Source organism: Astyanax mexicanus, chromosome 1 (assembly GCF_023375975.1).
Source record: "Astyanax mexicanus isolate ESR-SI-001 chromosome 1, AstMex3_surface, whole genome shotgun sequence".
NCBI lineage: Eukaryota > Metazoa > Chordata > Actinopteri > Characiformes > Acestrorhamphidae > Astyanax > Astyanax mexicanus.
In genome coordinates, this window is record NC_064408.1 from 108,492,771 (window position 1) to 108,508,464 (window position 15,694).

Genomic DNA, 15,694 nt, shown 5'->3' on the forward strand with positions numbered 1-15,694 from the left:
TTAGAGTAGTTAGATTTTGTGTGCCTTTATTTGTCGGGCAAAGCACTGGTGTACTAATCTCATTTTCTTAACGGAACAACCTTTGGAGAAGTCATAGATATTGAGGTTTACTTTTTTTAGCCTGCAATGTTCTTTGAGTGAGCTCAATAAACAAATTGAACACTATACAGTTTGTGTATTATTAGTTATGTTAAGTGTATTTGTTAGATTGGGATCAGACCACTATTGATTAGTAATCAGTGCAGAGACATGGGTTATTCTAAAGGGTTTATATATATATCAAGTTTATATATATATATATATATATATATATATATAAAGAACAGTTCATATATATTTATATATATAAATATAAATATATATATATATATATATATATATATATATATATATATATATATATATATATATATATATATATATATATATATACATTTATTCTTGCAGTTGTTGTTTGGTATTTTTGTGAAGTGTTGCTGTTTGTGAATTGTTCTTTTTCCTCCACACATAACTTTATCCACTTTTGTCTCTTCTGTCTATAGAATATTTTTTTGAAACACTGTGGAACATTCAGGTGGTCTTAAGTAAATGTGAGTTGGGCTTCATTAATGCTTCTTTAATTAATCTTAATTAATTCTTTAAAAAAAAAGTGATTCTGACTAGTTTTTCTACTGTTGTTTGTTTGCATTAATTGCCTGTAAAAAAGTAGGCTTATGTTTACAGTTATGGATCTGAATTTAACTTGCATGCTCTCGAGCCAACCTCACCATCATTGTACTGATGTGCATGTGCAGCTCACAGCCTGTTTCCAAGTGCAATCAAAAGCTAGAAACAGTAAAAGCAGAGTGTTTCTCGTTACACAAAAAAAAAATACAGTGGGATATAATGCACATACTCACTCCAGAGCTGGACTTAAACCCACTTCCCTCTCCGCTGCAGATTCCCGCCTTTCTGTAATTAATAGTATAGTTGATTTGTGTGTGAAGCGCCCGCACAGTGCATGATTTAAGTCTAATGAATAAAATGTGAGTTTGGTATGTGTGCTCAGCCACCGGCACACACCCCGCGTGTTCACGGACTGGAGGGGGAAATCTGCTCTAGAATCTTTAGCCAGTCATCATTTTAGCTATTAAGCGACTTGTTGACGTAGTTGTTGATGCACTGGAGGTCATACATATGATTTAGAGACCCGAGTTTCTAAATGAACAAGACATGAAATATCGCTCATAACCACTGGGACATTGGGCGATTTATACTTGCATGCTTGGGGGGTGTACTCACTTTGTTGTTTTTTGAGGATGAGTCATTAAAATATGTGTAATGCTGGATTTCTTTAGCATACAGTCCTTGAAATGATCAATTTTAAAACCATGGTAGATATGTCTCATGTTTTGTATTTTCTTTTGGAAAAACATTGATTTTATACACACTAGAACAAGTGAATCTTTAAATTTAAGAACACACACACCTTTCTGTATCAGCAGCTACCTCCGCCAAATGTTTCCTAAAGCTGCAAATAAGATTTGAGGTTTGAATTTAATGTTTTTTCTTAGATTTCTTGGATACAGGTCAAGCTACAGCATCTTGATATTATTCAAAACACTTATCTCCTTAGTTAAAGCCCTTTTTTGAAAATAGCTCTTGGAGAAATTATTCACATTAAGGGCCCTGTCTTACACCCTGCACAAGGTGTGTCCAACAGTCTATACACTGCACCAACAGTCTATTTTTTATACCTTCCACCTGGGCACTTAAATAGCACTGAGTTCAGGTAAATTTCTGGCTTATTGCTATCTTGGCAACAAAAAACACATGTGTGCCACTGACTGAAAAAAACAACCTAAACAACAGTCAACAGATGTTCATTGCTACCTTAGCCAAGAATTGTCACATGTGCATGCCTAACGCTTGTTACAGCAGTGCACAAACCCATAGCGCATGTCATTTGGCAGCTAAGCCAACGTGCAGGTAGCTGCCCTGTTAAAATATCAATATGTCAAAGTCAGAGCACACCTGGCTTATAAGGGGAATGGAAAATGACTTGCTGATTGGTTCAGGGTCCGTTTGGTCATGAAAAACCTAGAAAAGTCACGGAATTTGAAAATGGCAATTTCCAGGCCTGGCTAAGTTTTGGAAAAGTCATGGAAATTTGGTCTACAAATCTTTGTTTCCCTGTTTGTTGATGGAGAAAATCTGTTTTAAGCTAACAAATAAATCAGCTCAGAGTTAATTCAGTAATTCAGCCCTACACAATGGAGCTCTCAGGATCTGACACACATTTTATTATTAAAGATTGTGTGTCAACATTTTATCTGATTATTTTACACCTACTAAATTATATCAATTTTAATTATAGTTTAAGTTGGTTTTTGATTTTATTGTCCATGTCTGTACTGATGTTTTAAAAATCGTATGATCATGAAAATTAAAGGCATGGAAAATTCATGAAAAAATCATAAATTTATTGGTTAAAGGGTGTATGAACCTTGCTGGTTTATTTCATGTCAAGTCAAGTCAGGAGGCTTTTATTGTCATTACATCTGAGTACAGGTACACGGTGTAGTGAAATTACGTATTAATGTGCATAGTGAGGATAAGGTGCAGAGATGTGTAACATACTGTAACATATAGAACATATATAATCACAACAGTTAATGAGGTAGAGAGTTTATAGTTTTTGAGAGTAGCAGCAAATATTGCTGATAGGAATAAAGACATTTCGGTCTCTGTGTGCTGAGATTCTGTGTAAAAGGTGGTGTGGGTTTAGTTTAGATCTGTGTGAGTGTGTTGGGTGTGTGGTGGGTGGGGTGGGGTTCAGCTCTGTCTCTGTGTGTTGAGGAGTCTGACTGCCTGGTGGAAGAAGCTGTTGCAGATTCTAGTAGTGAAGGCTCGGATGTTACGCCCCAAAATACATTCATGATTAATTAAAAAAATTAGCTGCGCTAGCTGTACTTTTCCCACCATTACACCAGTACTTAAAGCCTTATGATTCCTTAAATAGGGCCCTGTTGATCACGTACAGTGCATTTTCTTAGCTGCACTGGTGCTGTTTACTCAATGAGCTCAATAAACAACATGAACTGTACAGGCGTTTGTGTTTTTTTTAGTTTATTTCTAATGTGACTTTAATAAAGATCAGGCCACATTTTATTAGCAGCTTATGCAAATACAGTATATGGGTTATTCCAATGTGTTATTGCTCACAGCTGTAGTTAAGTTTATTTGATCAGAATAATGAATCAGGAACCATTAAAAGAATGGATGCTGCTATGCGAGACCGCACGTCACAATCTGTCCAATAAGCACCCGCTCCCAAGTCCCGCCCCACGAACAGTTAGGGACTGTTAGGGAAGCGTTCAAACAAACAGCAACCAAACCGCATCCAAAACAAATGAACTGCACGCAAGTCCACACACACAGAGGTGTGTGGCTGTGTCCGGTTGCAGCTGGAGCCATGCACACAGCACTCCATTTTATTATAAACCAGTACAGCTGGAACATTCCGGAGAGCTTCAGGGCTGTACAGAGATGAGAATCAGCCAGGGGGATTTTTTACAGCCCTGTGGCTGAGTGCTGGTGGAGGGCAGAGGGGGACAGCATGTGCTGTAGTTAGAGCTTGTTGGGTGGGGAGGGGTTTGGGGGGGGTGTTCGTGTGCCCTGCCTCTGATGTGCAGTGTCGTTGGATTGCATTAATATCAGATTGGAGGCCCCGCTTTAATAAAAGACCATTAAAGCTCCCTCTGTATTGCACACTTGTTTTGGTGGTCCCCAGATGAAAAGACTGCCATTTGTTTCATTCGCAGGGAATTTATTTCTCGTCTCTTCTCGTGCCCTTGGCTCGGCGGGCTGGCTGTGAGCGCGCTCAATGTGACAAACTGGAAGGACTGTAAAGGATATGAAGGAGGGCCATTAGAAGAGCTGTTGATGTAATATATTGTAGATGATGGGATTGTGGGCAGTGGGTGGTTTGGGATGCTGGTTCACACATGCCTGTTTTTCAGGCTTTTTGTGAACGTATGACCTTTCGAGTCAGCAGCTTTCCTCTGATTTCTGACATACACTTATTTCGGTTATCTTTTTTTCCTCTTCTTTAATTTTAGCTAAATTTATTTCTAATTAACTGAGCCTATTAACTGGTAGCTCATCAACTTACTATGACTCTCCCTACGACTTGCCCCCAATGCTTCCTACACTTGAAGTGTAAGGACAAGCACATACAGCTCTGGAAAACTAAAAATAAGAGAGCACTTCAGTTTCTGAATCAGTTTCTCTGATTTAGCTATTTATAGATGTATGTTTGAGTAAAATGAACATTGTTGTTTTATTCTATAAACTACAGACAACATTTCTCCCAAATTTCAAATAACAATTTTATCATTTAGTGATTGCTTTAGAGCAGAAATTGAGAAATGGCTGAAATAACAACATAGAAACAGAGCTTTCAGACTCAAATAATGCAAAGAAAACAAATTCATATTCATAAAGTGTTAAGAGTTCAGAAATCAATATTAGGTAGAATATCCCTGGTTTTTAATCACAGTTTTCATGCATCTTGGCATGTTCTCCTCCATCAGTCTTACACGCTGCTTTTGGATAACTTTGACACTCCTGGTGCACAATTTTAAGCAGTTCAGTTTGGTTTGATGGCTTGTGCTTATCCATCTTCCTCTTGATTAAATTCCAGAGGTTTATAATTTGGTGAAACCAAAGAAACACCTCCATTTTTAAGTGCTCTATTATTTTTTTCTGTAGAGCTGCAGATTCTCTGATGCATGTGAAGTCAACCAACACTTTTTTTTCAAACTATTAGAACCATTAATGCATCATCACCAGGCTGCCAACAGCTCTGGCCTCTGCCGCCCAGCATCACACTGGGACTGATGAGGAGAGAGAACACCATCTATCCACCCAGAGAGAACATGACCAACTGTGATAATTTTCTTTGGCTGCAGCTCCTGATGGCCAGGCTCTGAGTTTGAGTAAAATGGACATTGTTGTTTTATTTTATAAAGAAGCTGAACTTTTAGACCTCATATAATGCAAATAAAACAAGTTCATATTCATGTTTTAAGAGTTCAGAAATCAAGATTTGGTGGAATAACCCTGTTTTTAATCACAGTTTTCATGCATCTTGGCATGTTCTCCTCCACCAGTCTTACACGCTGCTTTTGGATAACTTTATGCCTCTCCTGGTGCAAAAATTCAAGCAGTTCATCTTGGTTTGTTGGCTTGTGATCTTGATTGTATTCCAGAAGTTTTCAATTTGGTAAAATCAAAGAAACTCATCATTTTTAAGTGGTCTCTTATTTTTTTCCAGAGCTGTTTATTTCATAGCATACCTCTTCTTCCTTTTTTTTTACCAACAAATCACAGGCTTTTGCACATACAATCTTTTTCTATGGTCTACATACATTTGGATGTATAGTGTACTACCAAAACACTGCCAGAAAAGAGCTACATAAGATCTAGTGTAACAACGTTCTAGCAATATGCTAATCCTACACCCTGAATATACAGTAAATATTATTTATAGACTGTAAAAAGTGGTATACATCTCATAAAACCTTTATTAGATGCAGTATTAGTGCTCTGTCTTGGTAGTATAAGCTACTCTTTTGGGCAGTGGAAGTTTGTTTCTCCACCTTGGTGTCAAAACATCATTAGAGAAAAGATTGGGAGCATGTCTTCCATACATCCTGAGAGCTTGTGGCTCAGAACTTAAAGGGCTCTAAGTATGGATCTGGTTTTGACCATTATCATCAGTTGAGAAGGAGGGGAACATTTTTTTTTTTTTTTTTTTAGCCCAGTTTCAAAGTTTTATATCTGAATTAGGTCAGCTGTAGAAAACCAGCGCAGACTGAGTGACATGGCTGAACCTTCAAAGAAGGTTGAAGACAGGTTAAGATTCTGCATGCTGGCTCAGAGCAGCCTCCACAGTACCGTGCCCACCGGGCCTCTGCATGTGTTCATTATGCCACAACCCCTAAACATATAGCAGTGCTGTGTTCAGATTATAGATCACAGTAATCAACACCTCTGATTTACCCAAACCACCAACAGCAGAGTCTCCTGCTCACACTACTGCTCTCTCTCTCTCTTTCTCTCACTCGTTTCTTTTCACTCGTTTCTCAGCATGTATGGCTGAGCAGGACTGTAATTTGTTTGCCTCCCCAAGGCCTCTTTCTCTTTCTCTGTAAGTCCTGCTTCATTTCCTGTGTGCAGCGCAGAGCAGAGGGAGGCGACATGAACTCTAACCCGAGCCGCGCAGAGCCGCACAGCAATGCAGAGCAGTTCTAAAACACTGCAGTCCATGTTCTTTCATCACTGCGGAAACAGTGCTGTGACCATGTCAGACCCTTGGAGTTGTTTTGGCGATGCAGTGCTGAGGTATTTTTGTGCTGGTGACTTCATTCCTCTGTCAGGACACGGCAGCAGCTGAGCCGCTAACGGTCTGAATTACCCGCTGTAGCTTAATGCCTCCACTGAGATCGCTTTCTCTCCTACGCACACACACACACACACACACACACACCCATGCACACGCTTTCTGATTGCTTTAACATACCTCTTGACTCACAGCGCATTTGGAAAAGAGAGAGGGAGTTCTCTGTTTGTATGTTCTTTGTGTGTGTGTGTGTGTGTGTGTGTGTTTTTTAATTGGGTATGTGTGTGTTCCTGACACAGCTTTAAGTAGTAATTATTGGGGTGTTGAAAACTTCTATCATGTTGTTTCGCTCCATTCATGGTTTTAGCTGTAAATAAGTATTATAGTAATATTATTAAAGCACACATTCAATGAATGTCTATTTTCTGGTCTATTTTCATACATAGGGGAACATTGGATTATAAGGCACATTGTGCAACACTAGTAAGGAATAGGGGTGTCGCCATGTTAAGTAAAGCTAAGCTAAGTAAACAAAACTGTACTTCTTAAAATATATATATATATATATTTTAAAGTCAAGTTAGATAGATAATTTATTGATCCCAGAGGGGAAATTTTGGACATCCAGCAGCGGGTATACACAGAGTACAGAAAAGTTACAAAGGAAGAATAAGATAAAACAATGCTTATAAAAATACAATAAAATATAAAGTATAAAAAGTACAGTATGTAGTGTTTTATGGAGGTAGTGCAGTTGAACACAGTAGATAAAGAACACCAGTTGATGTGCATATTGTGAGGGTAACTGATGCCAGCCATACAGAAAGTGCAAATAGACAGTTATATGATCATTTAAATTTGCAGTGCAAGCTGGATGTTAATCTACACAGATTTCTCTCCTGAAAACTGTTTATTTGGGTGAGTAAAGTACTTCCTTTTATTTACAGTAAGCTTAGATTTCCAGATTTCCAATATGGCTGGGTGCAGCAGCATTAGCATTAGCAGCTAACAGTAAATGCCGCCCGACGGTGCTACACTGAGGAACCCTGAGTGGTTAGCTAGTGGTTTGTCCCACATAGCTTGTCTTATCACAGTAAGTGCACAGGCTTCAGTCTGAGGATACTCACCTCTGTACGGCAAAAAATCTAGAGCTTAGTGTGGTTATAGGCTAAAGCTAAAGCTGCTCCAGCACTGCTAGCTTGGGTTAGCAGCAGGCTACAGGCTGATAAGACTCACCTCTGAGCAGCAAAAGCACAGTTAGCAGCTAATTCTAATACTGCTCCAGCCTTAGTGCTGGACAACTAAACTAAAACTTCTAGTAGTATAATGACTGGCTCTGTACTTCAGAAAAGTGGCTTTACTGCTCCTTACAACCTGACTGTTAAAAATAATACATAAGGCACGCCAGATAATAAGGCACACTGAAAAATTTAGGGATTAAAGGATTTAAAGTGCACCGTACAGTGCGAAACATACAATAATAATATGCTTGATGTTTATAGCATACACTTTATACACTGTATTTAGCTAAGCATAGTTAATAATGAGTTTAGGTCATAGACATGACATACCAAGAATTCCAAACAATGTTGCATAACTGTCTTGACTCATTTTATGTACTAGTTACTAAAAAAATTACATATACCCAGCCCCCTAGAAAAAGCCTTTTTAGGCTAAACACAACAGCTACTTGAGGATGATATGAAAGCAAGGCTAAAAGGGTATAAGCTAATGCTAGCCGAGGGAAAGCATTGCTCAGAGAAGGAACAGTCAGGTTAAGCACTGCCAAAGAATGGCCGACTACACATCACAGGACAGATGATGAAGTGAGGGAGTGAGTGCTGGACATGTGATAAGCTAAACGCTGACCCTAATAGATCCTACTACAATTTCTTCTTGTTACAGTAAAAAGCTAGGGTAGACTAGGCTAGTGGGTTAGTGGGACTTACAGTATGTAGCAAAGTAAACCAGCTAATTAGACTGTTTTTTTAATGCCTCCTTTTTTCTTTAAGAACCCACCAAGGACAGTCTTCGAGTTTCATCCTGACTCAGAATAACAGGCTAAAAACACATGCATTTTTCATCCCTACTGAAATCACATATACATACTATTTATATATCAAAGAACAGCTTACACTTACATGTCAAATGTCATAGGACATGGGACTTTTCCTGAGTTGCTGGTCTGTTCCCACAGACAGTGCCAGCCAGACTCTATGGGTCATGATCATTACCACCCACTGCTCTGTCCACTGCGAGTGGTAATGCCTGCTATGACTTATTCGTGGTATATCCCATCTGTGTGGAATCCATCATCAGGCCATTCTTAAATTCTGATAATTCAGTCCAGCAGACTAAGGGGCTGGCACTATGATCAGAAGAGCGCCAGTTTGAATTCTGTTCATGTAGCTTGCCATTGGCTACCGGAGCCCTGAGAGAGAGCACAGTTGGCCTTGCTCTCTCTGGGTGGGTTGATGGCGCTCTCTCCCCACATCACACCAAAGGGTGATGTCACGCAGCTCAAGGCTGCATCTGTGAGATGATGTATCAGAACCGAGTCACTGCACTTTCCTCCGAGTGCTCTGTGATGCTACTCGGTAATGCTACATCAGCAGCAGTTCAAAATAGGTGGTGGCTGACTTTACATTTATCGGAGGAGGCATGTGCTGGCCTACACCCTCCTGGTGTTGGGGCATCACTAATGATAGGAGTCCTAATGAGTGGTTTGGGTAATTGGCCGTGTAAATTGGGAGACAATGGGAGAAAAATTTGAAGAATTAGAAATTGAATTCTGATCATTCATATCACCTTGCCATGACCATGCTGGCCAGTGCTAAGCCTCACTCATAAGATAGCACCTCACAACTTATACAGGTGTGGGTGTTCCCAAGCCCCACCCCTTGAAGTAACACTAAGACACGACCAATTTACATTCCCATCTTATGTTTTTTGGCAAATTTTTATTATATTACATTTAGGACTGTCACAATACTTGCAATATCAATTCATTAATTGTACAATAAATTAACATGACCTCAATCATTTTTGATAATCGTAATATTGTCTATTGTGTTTATTAGTACATTTGTTCACATATATAAGTGAACAGTGTTTTAGCCAGCAATGCTTCAAAAACTGTCACTTCATACACACAATGTGGACTAAAGTAGGTTAAGAAATAAGTATATGATTTCCAAACTAATTATAATAAATGATTCATTCAAATTTAATTGTCTTTAAAAAGTGTATAATTGGTTTTTAATGCTTTTGTTATCATTATGTCAGTGGCATTTAATAGTCTTAAAATTACAAAAACATAATGTATCGCAATAACTTATTACTAATTACATTAATTTACATTTAGTGGACGCTTTTGTCTAAAGCTACTTACAAATAATGATGTACGTTAGCAATAGAGGACAAAAAAATGGTAAAATGCCCAATAAAAGCATTCTTTGGCACCTGAACACCATTATGTTCATTTTACTAGTATAAAAATGTGTCTGATCTCGTCTGTTTTCGTTTTTTTTTGTCTACAGAGTCACGTCCACTCTCCATTCCGATAAAGGTCATGCAGTCAACTGCTGAGAGCTCTGTTTCAGCAGATGAGCGAATGAAGGAACTCATTGCCTGTGCCTGGGATGCTGTCAAACGGCTTACTCTGCAGGTAAACTACCCAAAACTGCTTCCATTATCACACATTCTACACCCATATACACTCTTCTTATTAGATCAGAACAAAGCTTTTCAAACTCTCACCTACGCACCACCTGCTCTTTCCCAAACTGCCCTGACCTTTTACAGGAATCTTTAAAAACACACACACAGCTCCACACTGGACTGTTTTTAAAGATTTCATTCCACTTGCACACTGGCATGACAAATCCTGGCATGGATTTACCTTCCTTCCACCCACAACCTAAACATCTCACCCTGCTCCTCCCCATACAGTCCCGTAGAGGCTAACAAACATCAAGTATTTAACACAGTGGTCATCAGCCCTATTATTTTTACAGTGAAGTAACTTCTCCATAGGCTATTTATTCCTACTAAACACAAAGCCAGAATTAAACCGCAGAAGGTTTATTTTTGGTTGGCTTTGAGCACAGCTGTGACTGACCGGTTTTCCGCCAGCTGTATAGACTCTGCCTGCATCCCGATCCACACACTTCTACTACACCCTACACTAACGAACACACGTCTAATAGTGGTGCGCTCGATTTTGATTTTCCATAATATTTAGTGTGGGAGTGCACACGTGTGTGTTGTCCTTGCTCCCACTCCCACACACTGGAAACACTGGAAATTATCCCTGCACCATTCAGAACCCAGAACCCAGTATTCCCCAACATTGAACAGTACCTTATACACTGTTATTTAACACATCAGTACCAGCTTTGATAACTTTGCTACTGCTGCAGACCATATGAGACAACTGGTAGATCTCTGGTCGAAGCTGAATGGGCATTAAATGCTGTAATTGATGGAGCCTCAAATGAGTTTTGTCTGATGTATAAGAACTTTCCAGTTTCCCTCCTGGAAGAATGTAGGAATATATTACTCTGCTCTCCATTAAGGAATGGAGTGAACTAAAAAGCAGAGTCAGCTTAAAAGTTTGTGGCAACTTTTTATGAAATATACTTACATATAAATAAACTGACAAAGATAATGTGCATTTAATAATATAAAAAGTAATAATATAAAAAGTACAATCTTGTAACATGGAATCTATGGTCCCACGGACACTGCACTGATCTGCAGAATATGGATGAGTTGCTTGTCTTTTAGCCAGACACTGCCAATCACATTTATTGCCCAACACTGGCTGTCAATTGACAGCTATTCTGTGATATGGCAACACAGAGGCTTAGTGGTTACTACGTTCACCTCCCAGCACTGGGGTCATGGGTTCAAGTCTTCGTTTTTTTCTCCCACAGTACAAAAACATGGAGATCAGGTAAATTAGATACTCTAAATTTCGCAGAAAAATGTAATACTCTAACGTGATTTATGTATGTAGGATTGTGTGTGTAAAAATGTATGTATGACTGTGTGACCAGATATGGATTGACATTCTGTTCTTGGTAAATGCTAAATGGTTGTTTCTAGTTGAGAGTACGCTGTGCGCTATTGGCTGCCACTTCTCACCGGTGTGTGGATGAGTGCTGAGTATAAATGGTTGTGTTTAAAATATGTAAATTGTAAATCCTCTATGCGTTTCTAGAAAGGCGCTATATAAGTGTAACTTCATTCATTCATTCATATTTTCCATTTTCCTGGTACACATGTGACACTGTAGATTGAGAAATGTCCAATTCAAGCACTTGGGAAATTCAGAATTGGAATGTAAATTCTGTCTGGCACCCACTATCAGTTTTTAAGCATCACTAACAAGATAACCCCTCACGACGGATGTGGGTGTTCCCGAGCCTATCTCATGACTTTTGGCATGTCATTCTACTACAATGAACTTCTTCTCTTTGCATATCCAAGCTTAAAAAAGCCATGCAATAGTGCCCCTGGAGCAAAGAAGGTCAAGAACCAGGCTTAAAGGCCCAACTGTGGCAGTTTGGAGGACCCTGGTGTTAAACCACCAACCATGTGATCAATAAGCCAACCTAACCACCTACCCACTAATTAGAGCTCACAGTGTGCAGTGTCTTTATGGTTCACATTATTCATGAAGACTTCAGCAGTTCTAATTGTACCTGGTGCATATGACAAACTATTAGTAATCACGCCTTAATTCAGACCCTGACCTTTGGACCTTTGGAAATTTGACCTCAAGCCTTTTGTGTCTTTTTTAAAACATTAATTAAATCTATTATACAGTACTGCATATTGGACATTATTATCAATATACACTTGTATGTATTTGAATATTTGTTTGTTATTTGAGAAGCAGTGAGAGCTGTTTCTATGTTTGCAAACAACAGTATTCAGTAGTTGATTAAATAACGCAAATAATAGAGGTTCTAGACTAGAACCCTGTGGAATACCATATTTTACTTCAGTATGCACAGCCCTGGAACAAAATTTAAGATTCTTTGATTTTATCAAATTGAAAACCTCTGGAATATAATCAAGAGGAAGATGTAAATTTACAAGCCATCAAGCTGAAATGCTTGAATATTTGCCCCAGCAGTGGCATAAAGTTATCCAAAAGCAGTGTGTAAGACTGGTGGAGGAGAACATGCCAAACAGGGTTATTCCAGCAAATACTGAATTCTGATGTCTTGAACTCTGAACTCTATTTCAGCCATTTCTCATTTTCTGCGAATACATTCGCTAAATGACGATATTTTATTTAGAATTTGGGAGAAATGTTGTCTTTAGTTTACAAAAAACAACAACAGAATTTATTTTACTCAAACACATACCTATAAATAGCAAAATCTGAGAAGAGAAACTGATTCAGAAATTGAAGTGGTCTCTATTTTTTTCCCAGAGCTTTATAGAGACTTCACCACTTACATTCACTTACTTACATTTACAAAGAGTATAAAGAATCCAACATGTTTTTTTCTAGATTGTAGCAAGATAATGTGGTTTATAGAGCCAAGTTTAAGCAAAATCAAGAAAGATCTGAGGTGAAACTTAGCTGTTGAGTTACTGTCTCTGTGCATTAATCTCACAGTTCTGGTCATTTTGGCTTATGACCAGGACTCTGTATTTAGAAAATATTGTAAGTAAGCAGTTACTATACTGACCATGGTATTGGACCACATGGGAATTTCAGATTGAGTTGAGCAGGGATGGCAAATGCATTTACTGTGAGCTGGAAGAACATTGTAAGAGAACCCCTGCTGTGTGAACATTGCTTTATCAGTTCTGAAGATCTGCATGAAAACACCAGCTTTAATAGCTTTCCCCAATCACGATTCCCACTCAAGTGAAGCACGTGTATGCATCACCTCCAGCGCTCTCGCTCTGCAAGCCCACACTGCCTGACACTCCCTCAGTCTAGCAATAAACACTGTTACAATCACTCACTCAACTGTTACACCTACTGTGTCTCATGCAGATCCTTTAGAGTGGTATCTGCAGGGTCAGGAGCTGATGTATAGATTATCAGGGATTAGCAGGTTGTCTCTACAGTTAGCTGCAGTTTAGCTCTTAGTGGTGTTCAGTCATTGAGTTAGCTGTGTTAGTTTACAGTAGGATTTGAAAAGTTGCTTTTAAAGCTTTGAACAATCGTTGTAGAATTGTTGTGTTTGGATGTTTTAGGATTTGAGTAAAATTAACCTTTAATGATCTTTAAGAGTATTTGAACTAGGGATGTGCTTTATGGCTCTAAAATATTATCACAGTATTTTAGTGTATTTATGAGATAAGGATATTCTCAGAAAAAAATGTTTTATTATTTTAAAGAATACACAACTTCAAAAATGTCATTTTTCTGTTTCAAACATTCAGTATAAACCAAAAATATATATATTTTGTATAAAAACTGTTACGTACCATGACTTGAATATATGAAAAATATATTTTACAATACTAAATTGCAGAATATTTAGTGCATGCAAATAAACTGTAAAGTTAAATAATTTTATGAAAATACTTTTAAAGCTTTACAGTTTCTGTAATCAAATGTTTGAAACCCTAAATTTAAGGACTTTAAAGACTATTTGAAATTAGAAATTAGAGATTAGAAATTGAAAAGAAGTTTTTCATAGATCTCATCACACTGAAAACATCTTTACTTTTCATTTGATTTCTTCACAGAAATAATTTATAAATTATTAAAAAATATATTTAAAAAAAACACCCTTTGCACCAGAAACTTTGTTCCCACCAGTTTTGCCCAATTTTGTTGGTGCTATTTTTCCTTTTTCCATTTGCTTTGAACATGCACAGTGAATTGTGAACAAGTGAGGACTGTGATCAGGATGCATCAGTGTGTTTTACAAGTCACTTCAAGTGTTTTGTTGCATTTCTCTGCTGTTTTTGAAGGATCCTGTAGTTTGGAACAGCCTTCTGTGATGTAGCAACCCGAGAAGTGCAACCCCCTGTGGAGGGATGCACCAAGTAAATAGCAAAATAAAGTACAAAAGCACAACAAGTACAGTACATCAATTACTTCTTTCAAGAAAGAATCCTGCAGGATTATCACAATATATATTTTTTATTATTATTTTATTGTATTTTGGATATGATATGGCACAGCCCTAATTTGTACTTGTGTTTTGGATTTAAATGATCTGTGTTGAGGTTTTAGTGTTTATGGAGAGGGCTGTGTTTGGTCCGTGTAGGAAAGCTAAATATATGTTCTCCAGTAAATGAGTGGTCTTTGTGGTGGTTGGCCGCTGGGCTGGGAGGTTAACTGCTAGTGGTCTCTAGGAGTAACTGTGGACTAACAGTTTGGACACATGGGTATTGGCGTGGATATGGCGAGGCTTGTGGAGACAGCTAGACCTCAGTACTGGAGAACAGCCACACTCATCCCTCTCTCTCTCTCTTTCTTTCTTTTCTTGAATCTCTCTGCAAGGTGGCTCTGCCATTTTCATCTCTCCGGGCTCTAATCCGAGCTGAGTGAGAGGTGATTCTATTTCAGGAATTCTGCAATAATTCCTTCTATTTAACACATGAATGTGTTCGGCCTTGGCGGAGCGATGCGTTGCTACCAAAACTGAAACGGGATCTCCTGCAACAGAGAGGCCGTTGCCATGGAAAAATGAAGTAACGCTGGCCGGTGCAGCTGCCATGCATTAATGAGGAGGATATTTTCTCTCTGCACTGTTTTTTTCGGGGGAGAGATGGTTTGTGTTTGGTGTGGCTCACAGGGAGCAGGCCAGATGGTTTCCATGAACAGGATCTGACCCCCGGGCTGGAGCGGCTCACTCACACTCATTACTTCACCCTCCGTCCCTCCTCATCTCTTCCTCATCTCGCTTCTACCCCCCTCTGGTCACCCCCACTGTCCCTCCTCCCCTCTGTCAGAACTTGGAATTGTCACATGATTTGTGATTACCGTTCTGCTTGTGCTTTTGTAAATTGGGTCTGGATACTGGAAGAGCTTAAACCACGGGGTGTAACTCCACGTCCTCCGCATCATCCTCAGAATCCTCTTCGGTCCTCGGCTCTAGCTCTTGACCTTTTGCTAACTCCTGAGCCTGACCTTCTCCCTCAGTTATTTTCATAGAGTTGTGTGTTGTATTAACTGCGCTGTCTATTAATGAAAACAGTAGCAGTCTACTGCTTCCAGAAGCTGTAATCTGTGGGTGTGGTAGTATCATGCTGTGGTAGTGGGTATGCTATTCACATGGGTCTCACTAGGCCTAATTTAAAATGTATAAAAGTTTGCCATGT

General features: G+C 38.8%; 1 protein-coding gene across 2 annotated transcripts in view; it reads left to right on the forward strand.

The window, feature by feature from the left end:
* The window catches only part of LOC103040889 (intermembrane lipid transfer protein VPS13B), a 315,108-nt gene that overhangs the window by 145,966 nt on the left and 153,448 nt on the right, over positions 1-15,694 (forward strand). For both annotated transcript variants that reach the window (XM_049463977.1, XM_049463976.1), the window contains exon 22: positions 9,925-10,052. In XM_049463977.1, coding sequence (XP_049319934.1) covers positions 9,925-10,052 — 128 coding nt within the window. The remainder of the gene's footprint in view (positions 1-9,924; positions 10,053-15,694) is intronic.